The sequence below is a fragment of the Anguilla rostrata genome, chromosome 2 (genome assembly GCF_018555375.3).
Source record: "Anguilla rostrata isolate EN2019 chromosome 2, ASM1855537v3, whole genome shotgun sequence".
NCBI classification, from domain to species: Eukaryota; Metazoa; Chordata; class Actinopteri; order Anguilliformes; family Anguillidae; genus Anguilla; species Anguilla rostrata.
Window position 1 is genome coordinate 39,017,263 of NC_057934.1, and position 14,846 is coordinate 39,032,108.

The 14,846-nt window shown below is 37.5% G+C and overlaps 1 protein-coding gene across 1 annotated transcript; it reads right to left on the reverse strand.

Moving 5' to 3' along the window:
• Positions 1 to 13,533, reverse strand: LOC135249209 (U5 small nuclear ribonucleoprotein 40 kDa protein-like). Its single transcript, XM_064324596.1, has 11 exons — positions 13,340 to 13,533; positions 12,602 to 12,960; positions 12,418 to 12,502; positions 12,153 to 12,282; positions 11,826 to 12,045; positions 9,377 to 9,485; positions 8,692 to 8,723; positions 7,395 to 7,494; positions 7,165 to 7,230; positions 4,987 to 5,079; positions 1 to 3,096 (listed from the first exon to the last, which is right to left on the reverse strand). The coding sequence occupies exons 2-11, from the start codon at positions 12,958 to 12,960 to the stop codon at positions 2,959 to 2,961; spliced, it is 1,332 nt and encodes a 443-aa protein (XP_064180666.1). The 5' UTR covers positions 13,340 to 13,533; the 3' UTR covers positions 1 to 2,958.
• Between the last annotated feature and the right edge of the window lie 1,313 nt (positions 13,534 to 14,846).

Here is a 14,846-nt window from a genome sequence, read left to right on the forward strand (position 1 = left end):
TAGGATTGGCTATGTAGATGTTGATGAGCTCTGTTTTTAGATATGATCTTTATGTTCCATTTGCCATTGGTTAAATAATTTTAACATATAGTACTGGCCAAAAATAGTTGGCCACCTATGTTTTTTTTAACCTTTAGAGAAGAATTAAGTTAACATGCAAATTCATTGAATAGCAAACCAAAGTACAATTCTTTTTCAATTTCTACCTACAATAACACAAAAAGATGAATTTTTTCTTTAAAATAATCTTAGACATTATTTCCCTCAATATAGCGTCCTTTGGCTTTAATTCGAATTAATTTATTGGAAGTCTATCCAATCATTTTTCAAAGTGGGAGGTGGAAGGGTGGAGGGGTAATGAAATTGAATAGAATCTTACCTACCTTAAGTTTAAAAAAAAAAAAAAAACACAGCTATCCTAATGCCTTTAGTACAAGCTAATAGTACAAGTAAAATAGCCATTACAGTTGCAGTAAATATGGCAAATAAGAAGGAGTTAGGCTTAGATGTGTGGGGCCAAGTAAACATATTGTGACACAAATATTCTTTCGAGTGAGAAATTGCAAAGCTTGAGATTTTCAGGTGCAGTGCGGAGTACACACTCAGAAGGGGTCAGCTTTTGGGTAATAATGTTAACTGGAGAAGACCAGAAAAATCAAGTGGCAGAAGACACATATCTTGTGTTGTCTAGAAAAAGAAACCACCATAAAACTGTACAACTACAGGGCGAACTCAGTGCAACTAGAGATAACTGACTACAATGAAATTGTGACTATACTGGTCTAAAAGGATGTGTGTCTGCTGTTAACAAAAAGAAAAGACTCCAATGGACCAAGCACCATCAACACTGGACCAAGAAAGATTGGGAAAAGGCAGATACACATCCTTTTATATCAGCAGACCGCAGTTACCGTTTCTCTGTAGTCAGAGACACTGGTTTCTCTAGTTGCATTGAGTTCTTCCAGTAGTTGTGGTGCAGTTATTTTGTTTAGACACCACTAGATATTTGTCTTCAGCCTGTGATGTTAACCTTCTTCTTCATGGTCCTCTCCTCTTAACAGTTGTGTCCATCAGCTGGACACTTCTGAGTCTGTATTGAACACAGCACCTGGAAAAACGTCTTAGCAATTTCCCCCAGAGAATAACCTTGTTGCAATATCTTTACTTGGCTCTGCACATCATAACCTACCTCCTCCTTCTTTTCCATATTTCTAGAAACTCCAGTTCCTATTTTACTTACATTACTTATTACGGGGCGACATAGCTCAGGAGGTAAGACCGATTGTCTGGCAGTCGGAGGGTTGCCGGTTCAAACCCCGCCCTGGGCATGTCGAAGTGTCCTTGAGCAAGACACCTAACCCCTAACCACTAACTGCTCTGGCGAATGAGAGGCATCAATTGTAAAGCGCTTTGGATAAAAGCGCTATATAAATGCAGTCCATTTACCATTTACCATCACATTACAGGCCAAAGGTATTAGGCTACCTGCGGCTTTAAAAAAATTAATGTAGATAAGATTTCAGTCAATTTAACTACCACTCCCACCTCTCCACCTCCCATTTACCAAAATGACTGGATAGGCTTCCAATAATGTTTCATTGTAATTATAGCCCAAACGAGGCTATTCATCATGTCCAAGAATATGACAAATCTTTTTGTGTTATTGTATGTAGAAATTGAAAAAAAAAAAAAAGTTTGTACCCTGGTTTGTTATTCAAATGCTTCTCTCTAATGCTTCTTTTTTTTTTTAAACCACAAGTGGCCTAATACTTTTGGCCTGTACTGTATATTACACCTGAGAAACATGGGACTGAAAAATCTGAAAACAAAACAACATAAAACCACTTGTAAGAGTATGTTTACTCTAAAAATAAAGCGAATACACATATACTTAAAATTCAAAAACCTTCGTACCATCTACAATGGGCAAAAATATTTTCAATTAAAAATAAAAATAACTAATGACTTACCAAACAGATTCCCTGAATGTGTTTTACTTGAGAGCTAAGCTCCCTACAAACAATTTAACAAAATACCAACGTTTTGTAAATCTCACTGAACATCAGTTAATAAATGAACTGAAACTACTTTTGTAGCATATTCCAAGAGCCACGTTTATAAATTGATTTCCTTATACAGAACTGATGCACAAAACAGAAAATCTAAAGTCTCCAAGTATTCTATTAAACAGAAAAATTGTACAAAATTGTATGTGGAGTACACACCTTGAGTGTACTCCACATACAGCATCAGAGTTATGACCTACCACTTTCACATGTGTAACTTAACTGCAAAATGAGATTTTGTTGGCTTTACATTTGTTACATGCTGTTTGTTTGCCTATATTTAATGTAGTTTCCCAACAAGCAAATGGTGAGCTTAGCTGAATTTATACTGAGACAGCCAAATTGGAAAAATAGAGGAAGCAAACGAGTGGGTCAGTGCAATGCAGCTACTTACAAACTTATGCAACCATAAGGACATGGAAGTAGTGTATACAAAAGACCTTGTAGCATTAAAATCACTGTACATAGCATAAACAATTAAAATAAATGCAATATTACCAAATAATCATGGATTTGTGGCAGAAAATGTTGTTAACAGTAACAGATCCACATTGGTCCAATATGTCTATGCACATTGTTTTTTTCATTATTTGCGATGGATAGATATGTTTAACTCATTTGTAATTCAAAACCTTCTTGAAGAGTGTGGAGAACAGTACCTCCTGCTCACAATTTGATACAGAATTAATTATCATGTTGGGGGTTGTGATCACATTCTGGGCTCAAGCAGTTTGCCATTAAAATACAGATTTTACATGCAAAAGTATTTTTCTTCTGTGAAAACCAAAATATTAACATATCTGGCACAACATTCCACTTTTTTTCTTCAACTAATATTTTAACAACATCAATTCCACCAAGCACAAGTGTACTTTCTATGCTTCACTTTTCTTCACTTCTGGAGGCAGCCCCGTTTCAATAGGAAGATTCTTTTCCCTGAAGAGGCTGCAATTAATCCCATCCACCTTCCCCCAGGACAGATACAGGAACTGAATACTGCTGAGGGCAGACCAATCAGTCTAGCAACAGACTGAAGGAGAAAAGGGGAAACAGTTAGCATGTACTCAAAGCATGTACTCACTCATAAACTGAGCAGTAGCAGATGGTGAGTTGAACACAGGCGGGGCGGCAAAAACCAAAACAAATACACGACTCTGTTAACTACTGCGTTACCTTCAGCACAACCTGCCATAAAGGCTAAAAAATCCTGCAATTCAAGATTGTTTAAATCTGTGGACTGCAGATCTTTGCCATGAATATTCTCTGAGCGTGAGTGCAGAGAACAAAGACTAAATTGAACAAAGTGTCCAGAATTTAAAGAAAGTTGATATGATACACAATTTTGCAATGCAAATAAAAATAATTTTATTACTCACCTAATTGAGGAGATCTGATGGCACTGAGTAATGGCATAATTTGTGAATTAATTGCTGTATTCTTAATCATGGAAAAGTTCAGAAAACAGGGCCCTGTTTCACGTTTGTGGATAACTCAGTTAACCCAATTAGTCTGTTAACATTTTGGCATAAAACTCTGGATTTTTGGTTACACAAAGCGAGTTCTAAATTTGGGCAACAGAGTCTGCGAAACTACAGGTTTATGCTTAAATTAGCTGGATAACACATAATCTAAGCCTACTGTATAAGCCACATGGTGAAATCACCCATATACCAACAGCAGAAATGAACGCGAGGTTCTTGTCTACAAATAAGCCACCATTGTAAGAAGATCATTTAGAAGGGAATGTGTTTTTAAAGACAGACGCACTTGTACGGTTATCTATTGATTTAGTTAATCATGGTTATGTATTGATCTATTGAGTTCTATTGATTTAGTCACAAGGGAATTATTTACCTCCACCAATTAACAGTGCTGTACATTGCCAATTTGGAGCAAAGACCACTGTATAGTCTACTGAGCAATAAGGATACCTTGGATCCTTGCATTCAAAGGGCATATCAGTGTATTCATTTGATATCCTGGCCATGCAACACTATTAAGAAAGGTTTCTATGCAGGTAACAGTATCATTTACAATAGGGTCTCACAATGATAATGTTTACATAATCACTAATAAATAAATGTTTTCATAGCGTTTCCAGAAGTCCTGTGAGGTTAACCACTAAGTTGTACATTACCTAGTTTAAAATGTTGAATGGAAATAAAGAGGTTTACCATATATTTTTATATTCAACTTTGACCTGATGCCAGAGCTGCTTTCATTGCTGCTGTCACATGCGCTGACAAACAATGTAATTTAATGTCTCAGTGTGGAACCATCAGAAAGCAAGTGAATGAAAGTCTTCTTACGTATGCATAGACCTGTTTAGCAATTATCTGCAAGGCTTACTCTCTCATTCTGGCCCTGTGTGATTTGCTAGGTAGGATTGCTTTCTCTTGATAAGTTCTTGGGGTGAAAAAGGTGTGCCTTCTCTGGTGGCCATAATTTTGTTATCTACAACCCCAAAACAAAATAAAAAATCAACATATGTTACATTATGAGAGTTCCAAAAAATATTGCTTCGTCAATTTCAATGTGTTACGTGATCCCGCAAAGGGCAGCACCACCTCCCTTTGTGTCTATATAAGGAGTATGATCCTGTTTTTGGCGTGCGATTCATCTCCCCTTTATAGCAGAACAGTGTGCACAGTTATGATGATTCAATCCAAGATTAACAAATAGAATCATAATTCACATTCACGAAACGGACTAAACCCAAATTTAATAATGAGATAATTCGATAAGATAGGCATCAAATTATCCTGGATTGTTTAAGCGACACACGTGAAACAGGGTCCAGCTCGAGGCCCGTAATCATTACAAGAGGCCATTTTCCGCCGTGCCAATTTTCAGCTCAGCAGCCACCACTGAACATGAGTCACTGTAAAGAAAAATGTATCCATTCACTCCGTCTACTCACCAACAACGTTTGATGGTCAATGACTCTCAGCATGTTTGACTGGCTGCCACCTGCCAAAATGTGGTCCTGGTCCAGCCAGTGACATGTGTATATCTGCGTAGATATATTATAGTTTAGACCTGGAGAAATTCTCAAGAAAATCTCAAGCATGCAACCTTCTGATCTAGGTGTCTGTAACTCCAGTCCAGGAGGGCAGCGGTCTCTGCAGGTTTTTATGATTTCCTTTCAATCTGCAGCCAATTTAGGCCTTGGAAACAAGGTGAGCACACTCTTTAGCCAAGTGCAATGGGAAAGAAAGCAGTGGGACACACTTATTTAATGGAGGAATTGGTCATGGTTGGCAATTCCAACAGTTAGTCAACTTAAGTATTATTTAAGCCAATTGATTCCACGGATTCAAACATCACATTTTTCAAATTTTGTTTACTTTGGACAATCAATCACAGGTGATTTCACAGTCATTCTTGCAAATATAGTGCACACACACACACACACACACACACACACACCATGCTCTACTCCACACACCATAGGGCACTGATTTTTGTCTTGGGTAATGTGAGCTACACAACCAACCTAAAACAGAGTTCCTCTGGGTTGAGTGTCAAAAAAGCAGAATTCAGGAAGCCACAATCAACTTGAGTAGCTGATGCCTGCACTAGTACCGCAAGTCCACAGCATAGACAGGATGATAAGCCATCAATATAATTGGTGTTATTGTTATTTCTATGTGAAGCACTTTGGGTTACTTTCCCTGTATGAAAATGACTTACACAAATACAGTTATTATTATTATTATTATTATTGACTCCTTTCCCTCCACTCCTTGGTGGTGAACTAAAATACATTTGCGAATCCAGAAGTAGTTGCAAACCTGTCACATACATTCAATATAGCTAATTGTAAAATTCTGTCAAATAAAGTGTAAAAAGATTTTCCACCTCATTACCTATGTACCAAGTTACCTGTAAATAACCAAATTTAACTAGGTCGACAGTAAATTAGCCAATTACCTGCCTAGCTAGTTACCAAGTATGATTCATGTTTTTGTCAAACAAATTAGCAAGCTAGGTAGCCATAAATAATTGCAGAATATGCATTCACTACTGCTACATAGGTAAGTAAAGCATATTCTTTTCATATTAGTTCATGAATTACTGTTTAACATTCAGGGTATATTTAATGGATAACTTAGAGCAGTGATGGAAACCACTTTTATGTAATAATATATAAGCTACAATGGGTTTGGTTCAGGTTTCACCAGCTGTTTTCTCCCAAGGCTTATGGGAAAAAAATCCCCTCCCCTTACTGCCAAAGACTGTACCTTTGGGTAAGATGCAGTTAAGGGAGCGACCAGCCAAATGCCAGGGGCCTGTGAGCTCCTGGGCAAATGGAGTTGGTAAACAAGGGCTTAAGGTTTAATAATATGCAGCAAAAGAAATTAAACCAACATTTTTACTCACTCACTCACTCACTCACAATCTTTGAGAGGTTTTTACAAGAAAAACACAAGGGGAAACTGCTGTAGAGCAGCGTTTTTCAAAGTGGGCGCCGCAACACCCTGGGGTGCCTTGAAATCCCTCCAGGGGTGCCTCAAAATGTATGTTAAAACGCGTTCAACCTCTGTATGCGCAGACTCATTTTTAACTAATACTTAACTTCTAAAAAATATATAAAAATAACTAAGACTTATTTTCATTGAATAATTCTGCGACATTGCTCGTATTTGTGACTAGTGGTTTGATGCATTCTTGTATAAATTAAAAAGAAATAAGCAAAACAAAGTGTAAGAGCAGGGATCTGGCAAGGCTTGAACCCTGCCCTTTAGTAGAAGAGGCTGTCACACTAAACACGATATTAAATTAGTGGAGCGGTCAAGTGACTAGTTATTTCAGGTGATAGGCCCACTGGTCAGTGAGCATTACCTAAATATGTAATTTATAAAAATGTAATTTGTTGAATTAAACAGATTTAATATTAGAAATGTTCATCCATTTCTGTCTTTCATACATATTTACGAGATTTACAACAAATTCATAGTGTGAGCAGTTTTTTTTATCACTTATAAGTGTATAAGATGTTGTAAACTTCATGTCATTTTGGGGTGGAAATGGAAATTATTTACAGGGGTGCCTTGGGCCTGAAAAGTTTGGGAACCACTACTGCAGAGAGACTCACTCTGCTCTGTCCATGGGGGTCATTAGGTCCCTCTGATATTTTCTGGCACGAATCATAATCAAAAATCTGAAAGAAAGCAGAGAATTCATAAAATACCCAGTAAACTGGTAATACACAGTACACAGTAAACTGCAATGCATTCACACAGTGGGGATGCCTAATGTGCTGACTGTATGGATTTAAACCATAGCACAGTGGAATTAAATTAGTCATTTAATTCCTACCATTACCTCTAATGCCTTATCTTTTCTCCAGGATCCAGACAGAATTTGATTGGTCACAGGATTAATCTGCAAAGAGTCCCCACATACATGAGGGCCCAACAACATCCTAAGAGGCAAAGAGACAGGAAGTACACAAGATATTAGGATGTGCCAACATGGTGTAATACAGTTTATGACTTGCCTGCCTTCCCTGTTCACCTCCGATTGATGGTAACAGTAACTCCATTACCCCTGTCCCCTCTGGGGGTCTTTAGACTACATACTACAGAGCTTCATACTACATAATGAGGAGGAGAAGAGTGAAGATATTGATAATGATGGCTGAACAGCTTCTGGACAGTTGCAGAAGATGAATTTTCAGAGGCATTTACACAAATTCAGGTGAGTGTTCCTGTGTTAGTAATCTAGGGTTGGGCTAAAAGCTTCATATAACGGATTTAAAAATATAGCTAAAAAAGGTTGGTGCAATGTCCAATAAAACTACAGCTGCTTTCAAACACTGTCGTATTTACTTTTCAGCCAATTTAGTGGCTTCTTTATTTCACACAACCAAGGCCTATCCAGTATTCTTCTGGGTCGACACCATTCATACACGGTGGTGCCAGTTATTAGTTGTCTGGAAAAGTGGCTGTCAAAAACTCAAAAGAAAAAGCTATGGGAGTAGGTCAAAAGAATTGCCAAGACATATACTGTATGTACACTAGTCCTGGCGAGGTATGATTTTGGTATCTCTGGATACTAGCCAGAGGTGCAACTTTTCTTACTGATAACTGCTAACATCCTGCCATATTTTAATGTCCACATACAGCAACTTCAGAAACTTTTGTATGACTATATGAAATTACTGTTTTCCAGAGATAGCGTGTAATCCATTGCTAGTTAGTAAGGTTGGCAATTATTTAGGCAAATTTGGTGTCAGATAAATGCTCGTTCGCTTTCTTATTTTAGCAGTAGTAAAAAAACATGTTGAGATTTACATGCTGGATCTGGCATTGTTACGGCTTTGTTGACACTAACAACAAATTGTTACTAGCCAGAAGAACAACCTTTCCTGAATGGCAACTCACACAAAACCACCAAAGGTAGTTATGGAACAGTGCTAGGTAAGGCTATGTGCATGAAAAGAGCTAGCATTTTTGTGTACATCAGGTTTTTCCAATCCAAATATGATGACCCACTCCTACATGAGTGTACTCATGAAGTAGTACTGACATTATAAGACAATAAAACTAAATGGATTTCCTGGACAATGATGCACTTCTGAAAATGAGTAATAACGTAAAACAAAACCAGACAGACTTACCTGACAGAGTGCTGCTGTCTGGTATCCCAAAACTATTGTGACAGAAACAGAAGGCAGATATTAACTACTTTGAAATGATTTCACATGGAGTATATTCAGGATAATGGACTACCAGACAATGAAATGATAAAAAGACACACATATATAATAAATAGCTAGGCAATCTGCTAACAGAGGTCACCAAGCAAGATAAGTTTGCATTCTGTCATAATCATGTTAGATCTAGAGATCTCTTCAACGTTGAAAGAGATCCATGACCATGTTGGTTGACTGCATGCGCCTTGAGAACCAGCAATCAGTGGCTTTGATTTCACAATTCTTTACTTGTGTAAATGAAAAAAAAAAGGTGTGGAGCGCTACTGTGCAGCAATATGAAGTTGTATCTGAATTATGTGCGTTTACTACATTACAAGAGATCAGAGGGTACATGAGCTTATGTTTCTAAGGAGTGCGAGTCTGTAGCCACTTTAGGTATTGCTGTGGGAAACCCTGAAAAGCATCAAATGTCTCAATGCTGTATAGATACTCAATTATAGTGTAGGCCATATGTGGCATTGAAAAAAAACATTCAACTCAATTATGCAAATAAACAAATGTACAGGTAATAATAGCTGTTTTTTAAAGGAAACTATTGCGAATTGTTTGTCCTATATTAATCCAGTACATATAACAACAGTGTATGTACCTGTATGCTGTTGTCCCAGCCCCCAGAAATGAACTCTCTCTCTCTCTCTGGGTGAAAATTCACAGCGAAAATGCGAAATCGATGTCCGTCCATAATTGATTTGTTTGCACTTTAAGAAGGTGCAAATGAGGAGATAATCAGACATAACACACAAACACAAAGGCATACATTAACAATGTTAATTATGGTCCCTATATTTTTCAGAGGTGGTCTATATATTAAGGAATTGTAGAAATCCTTTCCTTTTATCATTTCCAAACAGTTCATGGCTCAGACATGATTGATAACGTGAGTATTTGTAGCATAACACGGTAGAATTATTTACCCTCTACAGTAAGTCCTCAGAACAAGGTCAGGTTAGCTAAACAAGTCATGTATGCAGTGCTTCTGATGCAATCAAATGTGAGTCAAACAATCAACCCAAAAAATATATATAACTATATTGTTTGTGAACACCAGTACAAGGCTGTGTGCTGGAATTCATGAAAAATACAGTCTTCATAGATGGTCTTAATACACTACTTATATGTTCATTAAATTAATCAATCCTTAATACTTCTTTCTAATGCTCCTATAGATTAGGGGAATGTGTCAGCATAATTCTCTTAATTCATTTTAGGCTTACTAAAAAGGGTTGGGCAATTCTGGTCCTGGAGAGCCTATGTGTATGCAGGTTTTTGTTTCCACCAATTACCCTGGCTAAAAGAGCTAATAAACACTAACACAAGGTCACGCATCGATTTGATCACAATAAAATGTTTCGGAGGGGACACAACCCGTCTTTGGCTGTCATTCATACGCTTATCGAGAAAAGTAGTTCAAATGTCAGATGCTGTAAACGTTAGGGCTAATAAAGTAATTAAGGTCAGAAGCTGATGAAAACCATAAACAGATACTGCCCTCTGTCGGGTGGGCTTTGATCTGTCCAATGCGTTCACCTTGAGTACAACTGTAGGAGGTTTGCAATTTAGAATTTTTCAATGTCTTCTCACTTGCCATTTTTGCAAATCAGTCAACTGTAACATGATTCAACTATTCCAAATTGGTCAAGAACTCTATAATAGATCAGTGCATGCTTAACATATTTTTTATCAAACAGAGTATTTCCTAAAGGGGCAGTTCATCCAAAAAATGAAATTAAGGTATGTTTCCACTTACCCAGAGTAGTTTCTGTCCACCCAGATAGTTTCGCTGAAATATGATGAGTTGTCTACATATTCACTGTAGCTCAATCTGATTAAACCGACCTTGTGGGTTCACCTTTGTGTGGCCTCAAAACACAAAATATTTACATACAAAAAATTCCACAGCAACATTGCTTTACAAATATAATCCCGCAGTTACTTCGCAAATCTTAATTTGCGCACTGTTTCATCAAGAACTACTACTTCTACCAAAGTATGCAAACTGTGTGTATCCAAGCAAAGTCTTGTGCAGGCAGACTAGTATGAAGCTTCAATGGTGGTGACATAAAACTAGCGGAATACGACCATATATATGTTGTACTTTCAATATAGCAACTTCTTAGAAACTTACTCTATTAAAGCACATAATGTAAAACTCGCTTAGTCTTATGTTTAGTAGAGACCTTTTTCTGCATAAATAAAAAACCCTGTTGTAAAAAAGCATTGGAAATCTGTACAAGGAACCCAAAAATGCTAACTCATTTCCAGGTTTTAGTACTACATACTGCAACACGACACTCTATGGTTTCTTTTTTAATGTTATTTTTTTGCACTTTGAGGCCACACGGAGGTGGACCTGTGAGGTTGGTTTTATGAAGGTGAGCTGCAGTGAATATCTAGAAAACTGGATGGACAGATACTACTCCAGGTAAGTGGACACATACCAATATTTCATTTTTGGGTGAACTGCCCCTTTAAATGTCAAACTGCTTCTACTACAAATCATGTCTGCATTTTTTTCAATACTGGCCATAATGCTTTACACAATGGCTTATTGGTAATATTATAACCACAAAAGAACATTATTACAAAGAAGAAAGCGATTTCTTCTCTGTAATAATGTGATTCCTGGCTGCAGTAGCTATCTAGCTAGTAAATATATCTATTTTATAGCTACATCACTAATTAGGTTCAGACAATATAAGAGGTTATATTACTATATATTATGCTATTTACAGAAGTAATAGTGGTTAACTGTCCAGCAGAAATTAAAGGCTGCACTTGATTTTTTCCTTTATTTAAACACAATTTTACTATCTATTAGTGCTACATTATGAAAGCACTTGGGTAGTTAGCTTCCTTGCTTGCTATGTAAACATCATTTTTTGTTTGTCCTTCAATAATATGTACTTACTACACTATATACTTATATACCCTTCCAGAACAACATAAATACAGAAAAGCATATTCAAATGAATGTTTCTCCTAAAATTCAGTTTCTTTTTTGATGGAGGGTTGATTCCCAGTAGATTTTTGGAACATACCTGGCACTGCAAGTGAGCACTCTCTGCTGAGTGTGGAGGTCGTAAAGATGTACTACAGAATCTGAGCCCCCAGTAGCTGCTATCTCACCCGAGGAAGAGATGGACATAGAGAGGGTCTGTCTCTGACCCTCTTCCCTTCCACTGCTCTCTCCCACCTCATTCAGGCTCCATATGCATTCTTGTCCCCACACATACCAGCACCGTACAACCCCACTGGCATCTGAGAACAGGGGGACAAGGGGAAAGCATACATATATATTTAGGGGTTAAAGAGAAAATGATGCAAGTCAGAATAAAAAGAGAGACATATAGGAATGCAATACTCACAAGTGGCCAGCAGGAGGCTGTGTGCTCGAATGCTGTGAAAGAATTGCAGGGCAGTGACAGGAATAGGGGAGAGAATGATCTCACTATCTTTCAGGGTCTTCACTAGACTGCCGTTATCTGTACTGTAAACCTAACACAGAAAGACAGAAAATAAAGTAATTAATGTGAATGGTCAGGACATTACATCCCAATGTAAACTTAGCTCTAGAATCAATAATAACAGTTGGGTAAAATAATAACTTAAGTCCAATGAGTGTAAATGTACTTTAATGGTTCCATCACAGAGTCCCACAGCCAGAATAGTCCCTTCATTGTTGAACTGGCAGACCATCACATCACAATTGCATTCCCTGAGAGAAAAAGAGAGGCCCTTTTACACCAACAACACCACACGTGGCACTAAAAGGATTACTTTTTATAAGATATTCCAAAAAAAACAAAACACTCACAACACAGAGTGTATGACGAGGTCCCCTTCAGTTCTGGGCTGCGTGTCTGTGCTTTTGTCTGAATCTGTATATTTGTATGAGTCAGGATGTGAGGCTTCAGAGTAGCTGTCAGCTTCAGTCAGGCAAGGGAATGTAGTGCTGTCTGTGTGTTTTATTGCTTCTGAGTCACTCCCTGCTTCGGAATCTGTGTCTAACATACTGTCTGTTCCTGTACCCGTGTCCGTGTCACTGTCACTATCACTGTTGTGCATATCAGTCACGATATTTTCGGGTTCCGAGTTCTGATGCAGTTCGTCAATGGCCACAGTTGGTGGAGATGGCATCACGCTTTGCCTCGCGGCAGCTGGAAGATCTGACATCTGGGGCACGAACAAAGTATAGTTATTTACGTTGCAAGTCATGAAAACAAAACACCTATGCTAGTTAATGTAGTTAGCCAACTTAGTACAGCTCACTAGCCAAAGTTCTAACAAAAACACATTTGCAAAGTGAGTTTCGGGTTTGAATTGATATTTACATATGAAGTTAACATATTCGAGATAATTAGTCAGCTTAATGTAAATCGGTAACGTTAATCAGTTAATTATAAGCATTTGCTGTAACATTAACGTTGTTTACGTTCCTTCTCAAGATAGCTAGTCGGCCTAGCTAACGTTAGTCTAGCCGACTAGCGGTTGTCTCACTGACTGGTTATAACAATTAACTATCTAAATAAGAATACGTTCTAGTTCGACCAACCTAAACAATATTATCTAAGCTATTCAGTAGTTTTAGCTTTCCAATAATATTGCTTCGTTTATTTTGTTTTGTTACAGATCTCCGTCTTGTCTCACATCTCCCAATCAGGATAAATTACTGTAGCTAACAAGGAAAATAATCCAACGCTGTCGTCTCTTAGCAACGGCAAGCACCGAAACACCGAAGCGTGGATTTGGACTGGTTGGCCGGTTTCAGGCACAGAGCTACTTAGTCTTAAGTTTTCAGTGTAGAAGACAAGATGTTCGCATATACAAAACGTACTCTTTATGCATCGATACACACATATTTGCTTAAAGTCTGTCGACATGATTAGTGAAATTAGAATGATGCCAAGTTGCAATTAAGTAGACCCATCATATGTTCCACAAAAACTAAACAAGCTTGCGTTCAAAAAGTGCATTCCAGCACTTTTTGGTAATTTGTATTTGTCCTAATATTGTAGCTTGTTCTTCTGCCTAGTTGGCTTGGCAGAGGTTCGGTCAGAATAGTGTCCACTGTGTGAACTAAACTGTGTTATTGGCTAGAAATAGCTGTACGAAATGGGTATTGTATCTTACTGAACCTGTGTTTTGTAGTTGTCCATGACCATAAAATGCACTTTTGTACGTCGCTTTGGATAAAAGCCAAATAAATGTAATGCAATGTTTGAATGCTACCCAATGTTACCTACATTCGTTCATGCATTTTTGTTTCATCTTGCCACGTCAAGGAGGGGTGATCTTTGAAACATAAAAATTTGTCCAACGTGAAGGTCCGATTAAGGTCTGGCGGTAGGAATACTTTGAAGTTTCATAGCCTACTACTTTTTCTATAATTCTTTAGCGCAAATTTTCAACCTCCCAAAATATATTTAGGCTTCTGTGTATTTCTGTAGGCTCAGACATCAGTGCTATGGTTGTAATAATAATAATAATAATGATTATAATAATAATAATAACAATCATAATAACAATTATTATTATTATTATTATTATTATTATATTATATTATTATTATTATTCGCATACTGTGGTGTACCACACATGCTACTATGACATCGCGTGCCCTAGCGGGGATGAGGCCTGAGCCCAAGAGGGCGCTGTGTCATCTCGATTGTTATCCAGCCCTGCAAAGTGGAGTGCTAAAGCTCTCCGGCCCGCTGGCAGGATCAACATACTGGGTCATCATAAAAAGGGGATAATAATTGAATTGTTAAAGTAATGTGTTAAGATATACACTGTAGTTTGCTGAAATGTGTGGCATAATGTGGACTTTATACGTGGGAACCATGTAGAGAACCTTGTTTCTCTGTAATGTTGTCCGAATGTTTCATTAAAAACATGTACAGAGTCTGATCAAAAATATCACGATGAAAAGAAAACATTGTAAAGAAAATGCATTAATGAAAATAAGCTCGTTTTGCGTAAAATCATACCATGGGACACTACAGCAGGCTACATGTACTTCCTTGTACATAATTATAAAGTAGATTTTGTTTTTGTCTGGA

Bases quoted from the DNA above. Each gene is read 5' to 3' on its own strand.
- LOC135249209 (XM_064324596.1), bottom strand. From the start codon at position 12,960: ATGTCAGATCTTCCAGCTGCCGCGAGGCAAAGCGTGATGCCATCTCCA. The intron at 12,046-12,152 runs GTGAGTATTGCA...CCCTGTTCTCAG, and splicing joins CAGCCTCCTGCTGGCCACTT to ATGCCAGTGGGGTTGTACGG. The intron at 3,097-4,986 runs GTGAGTAGACGG...TTTCTCCTTCAG, and splicing joins TTGACCATCAAACGTTGTTG to TCTGTTGCTAGACTGATTGG.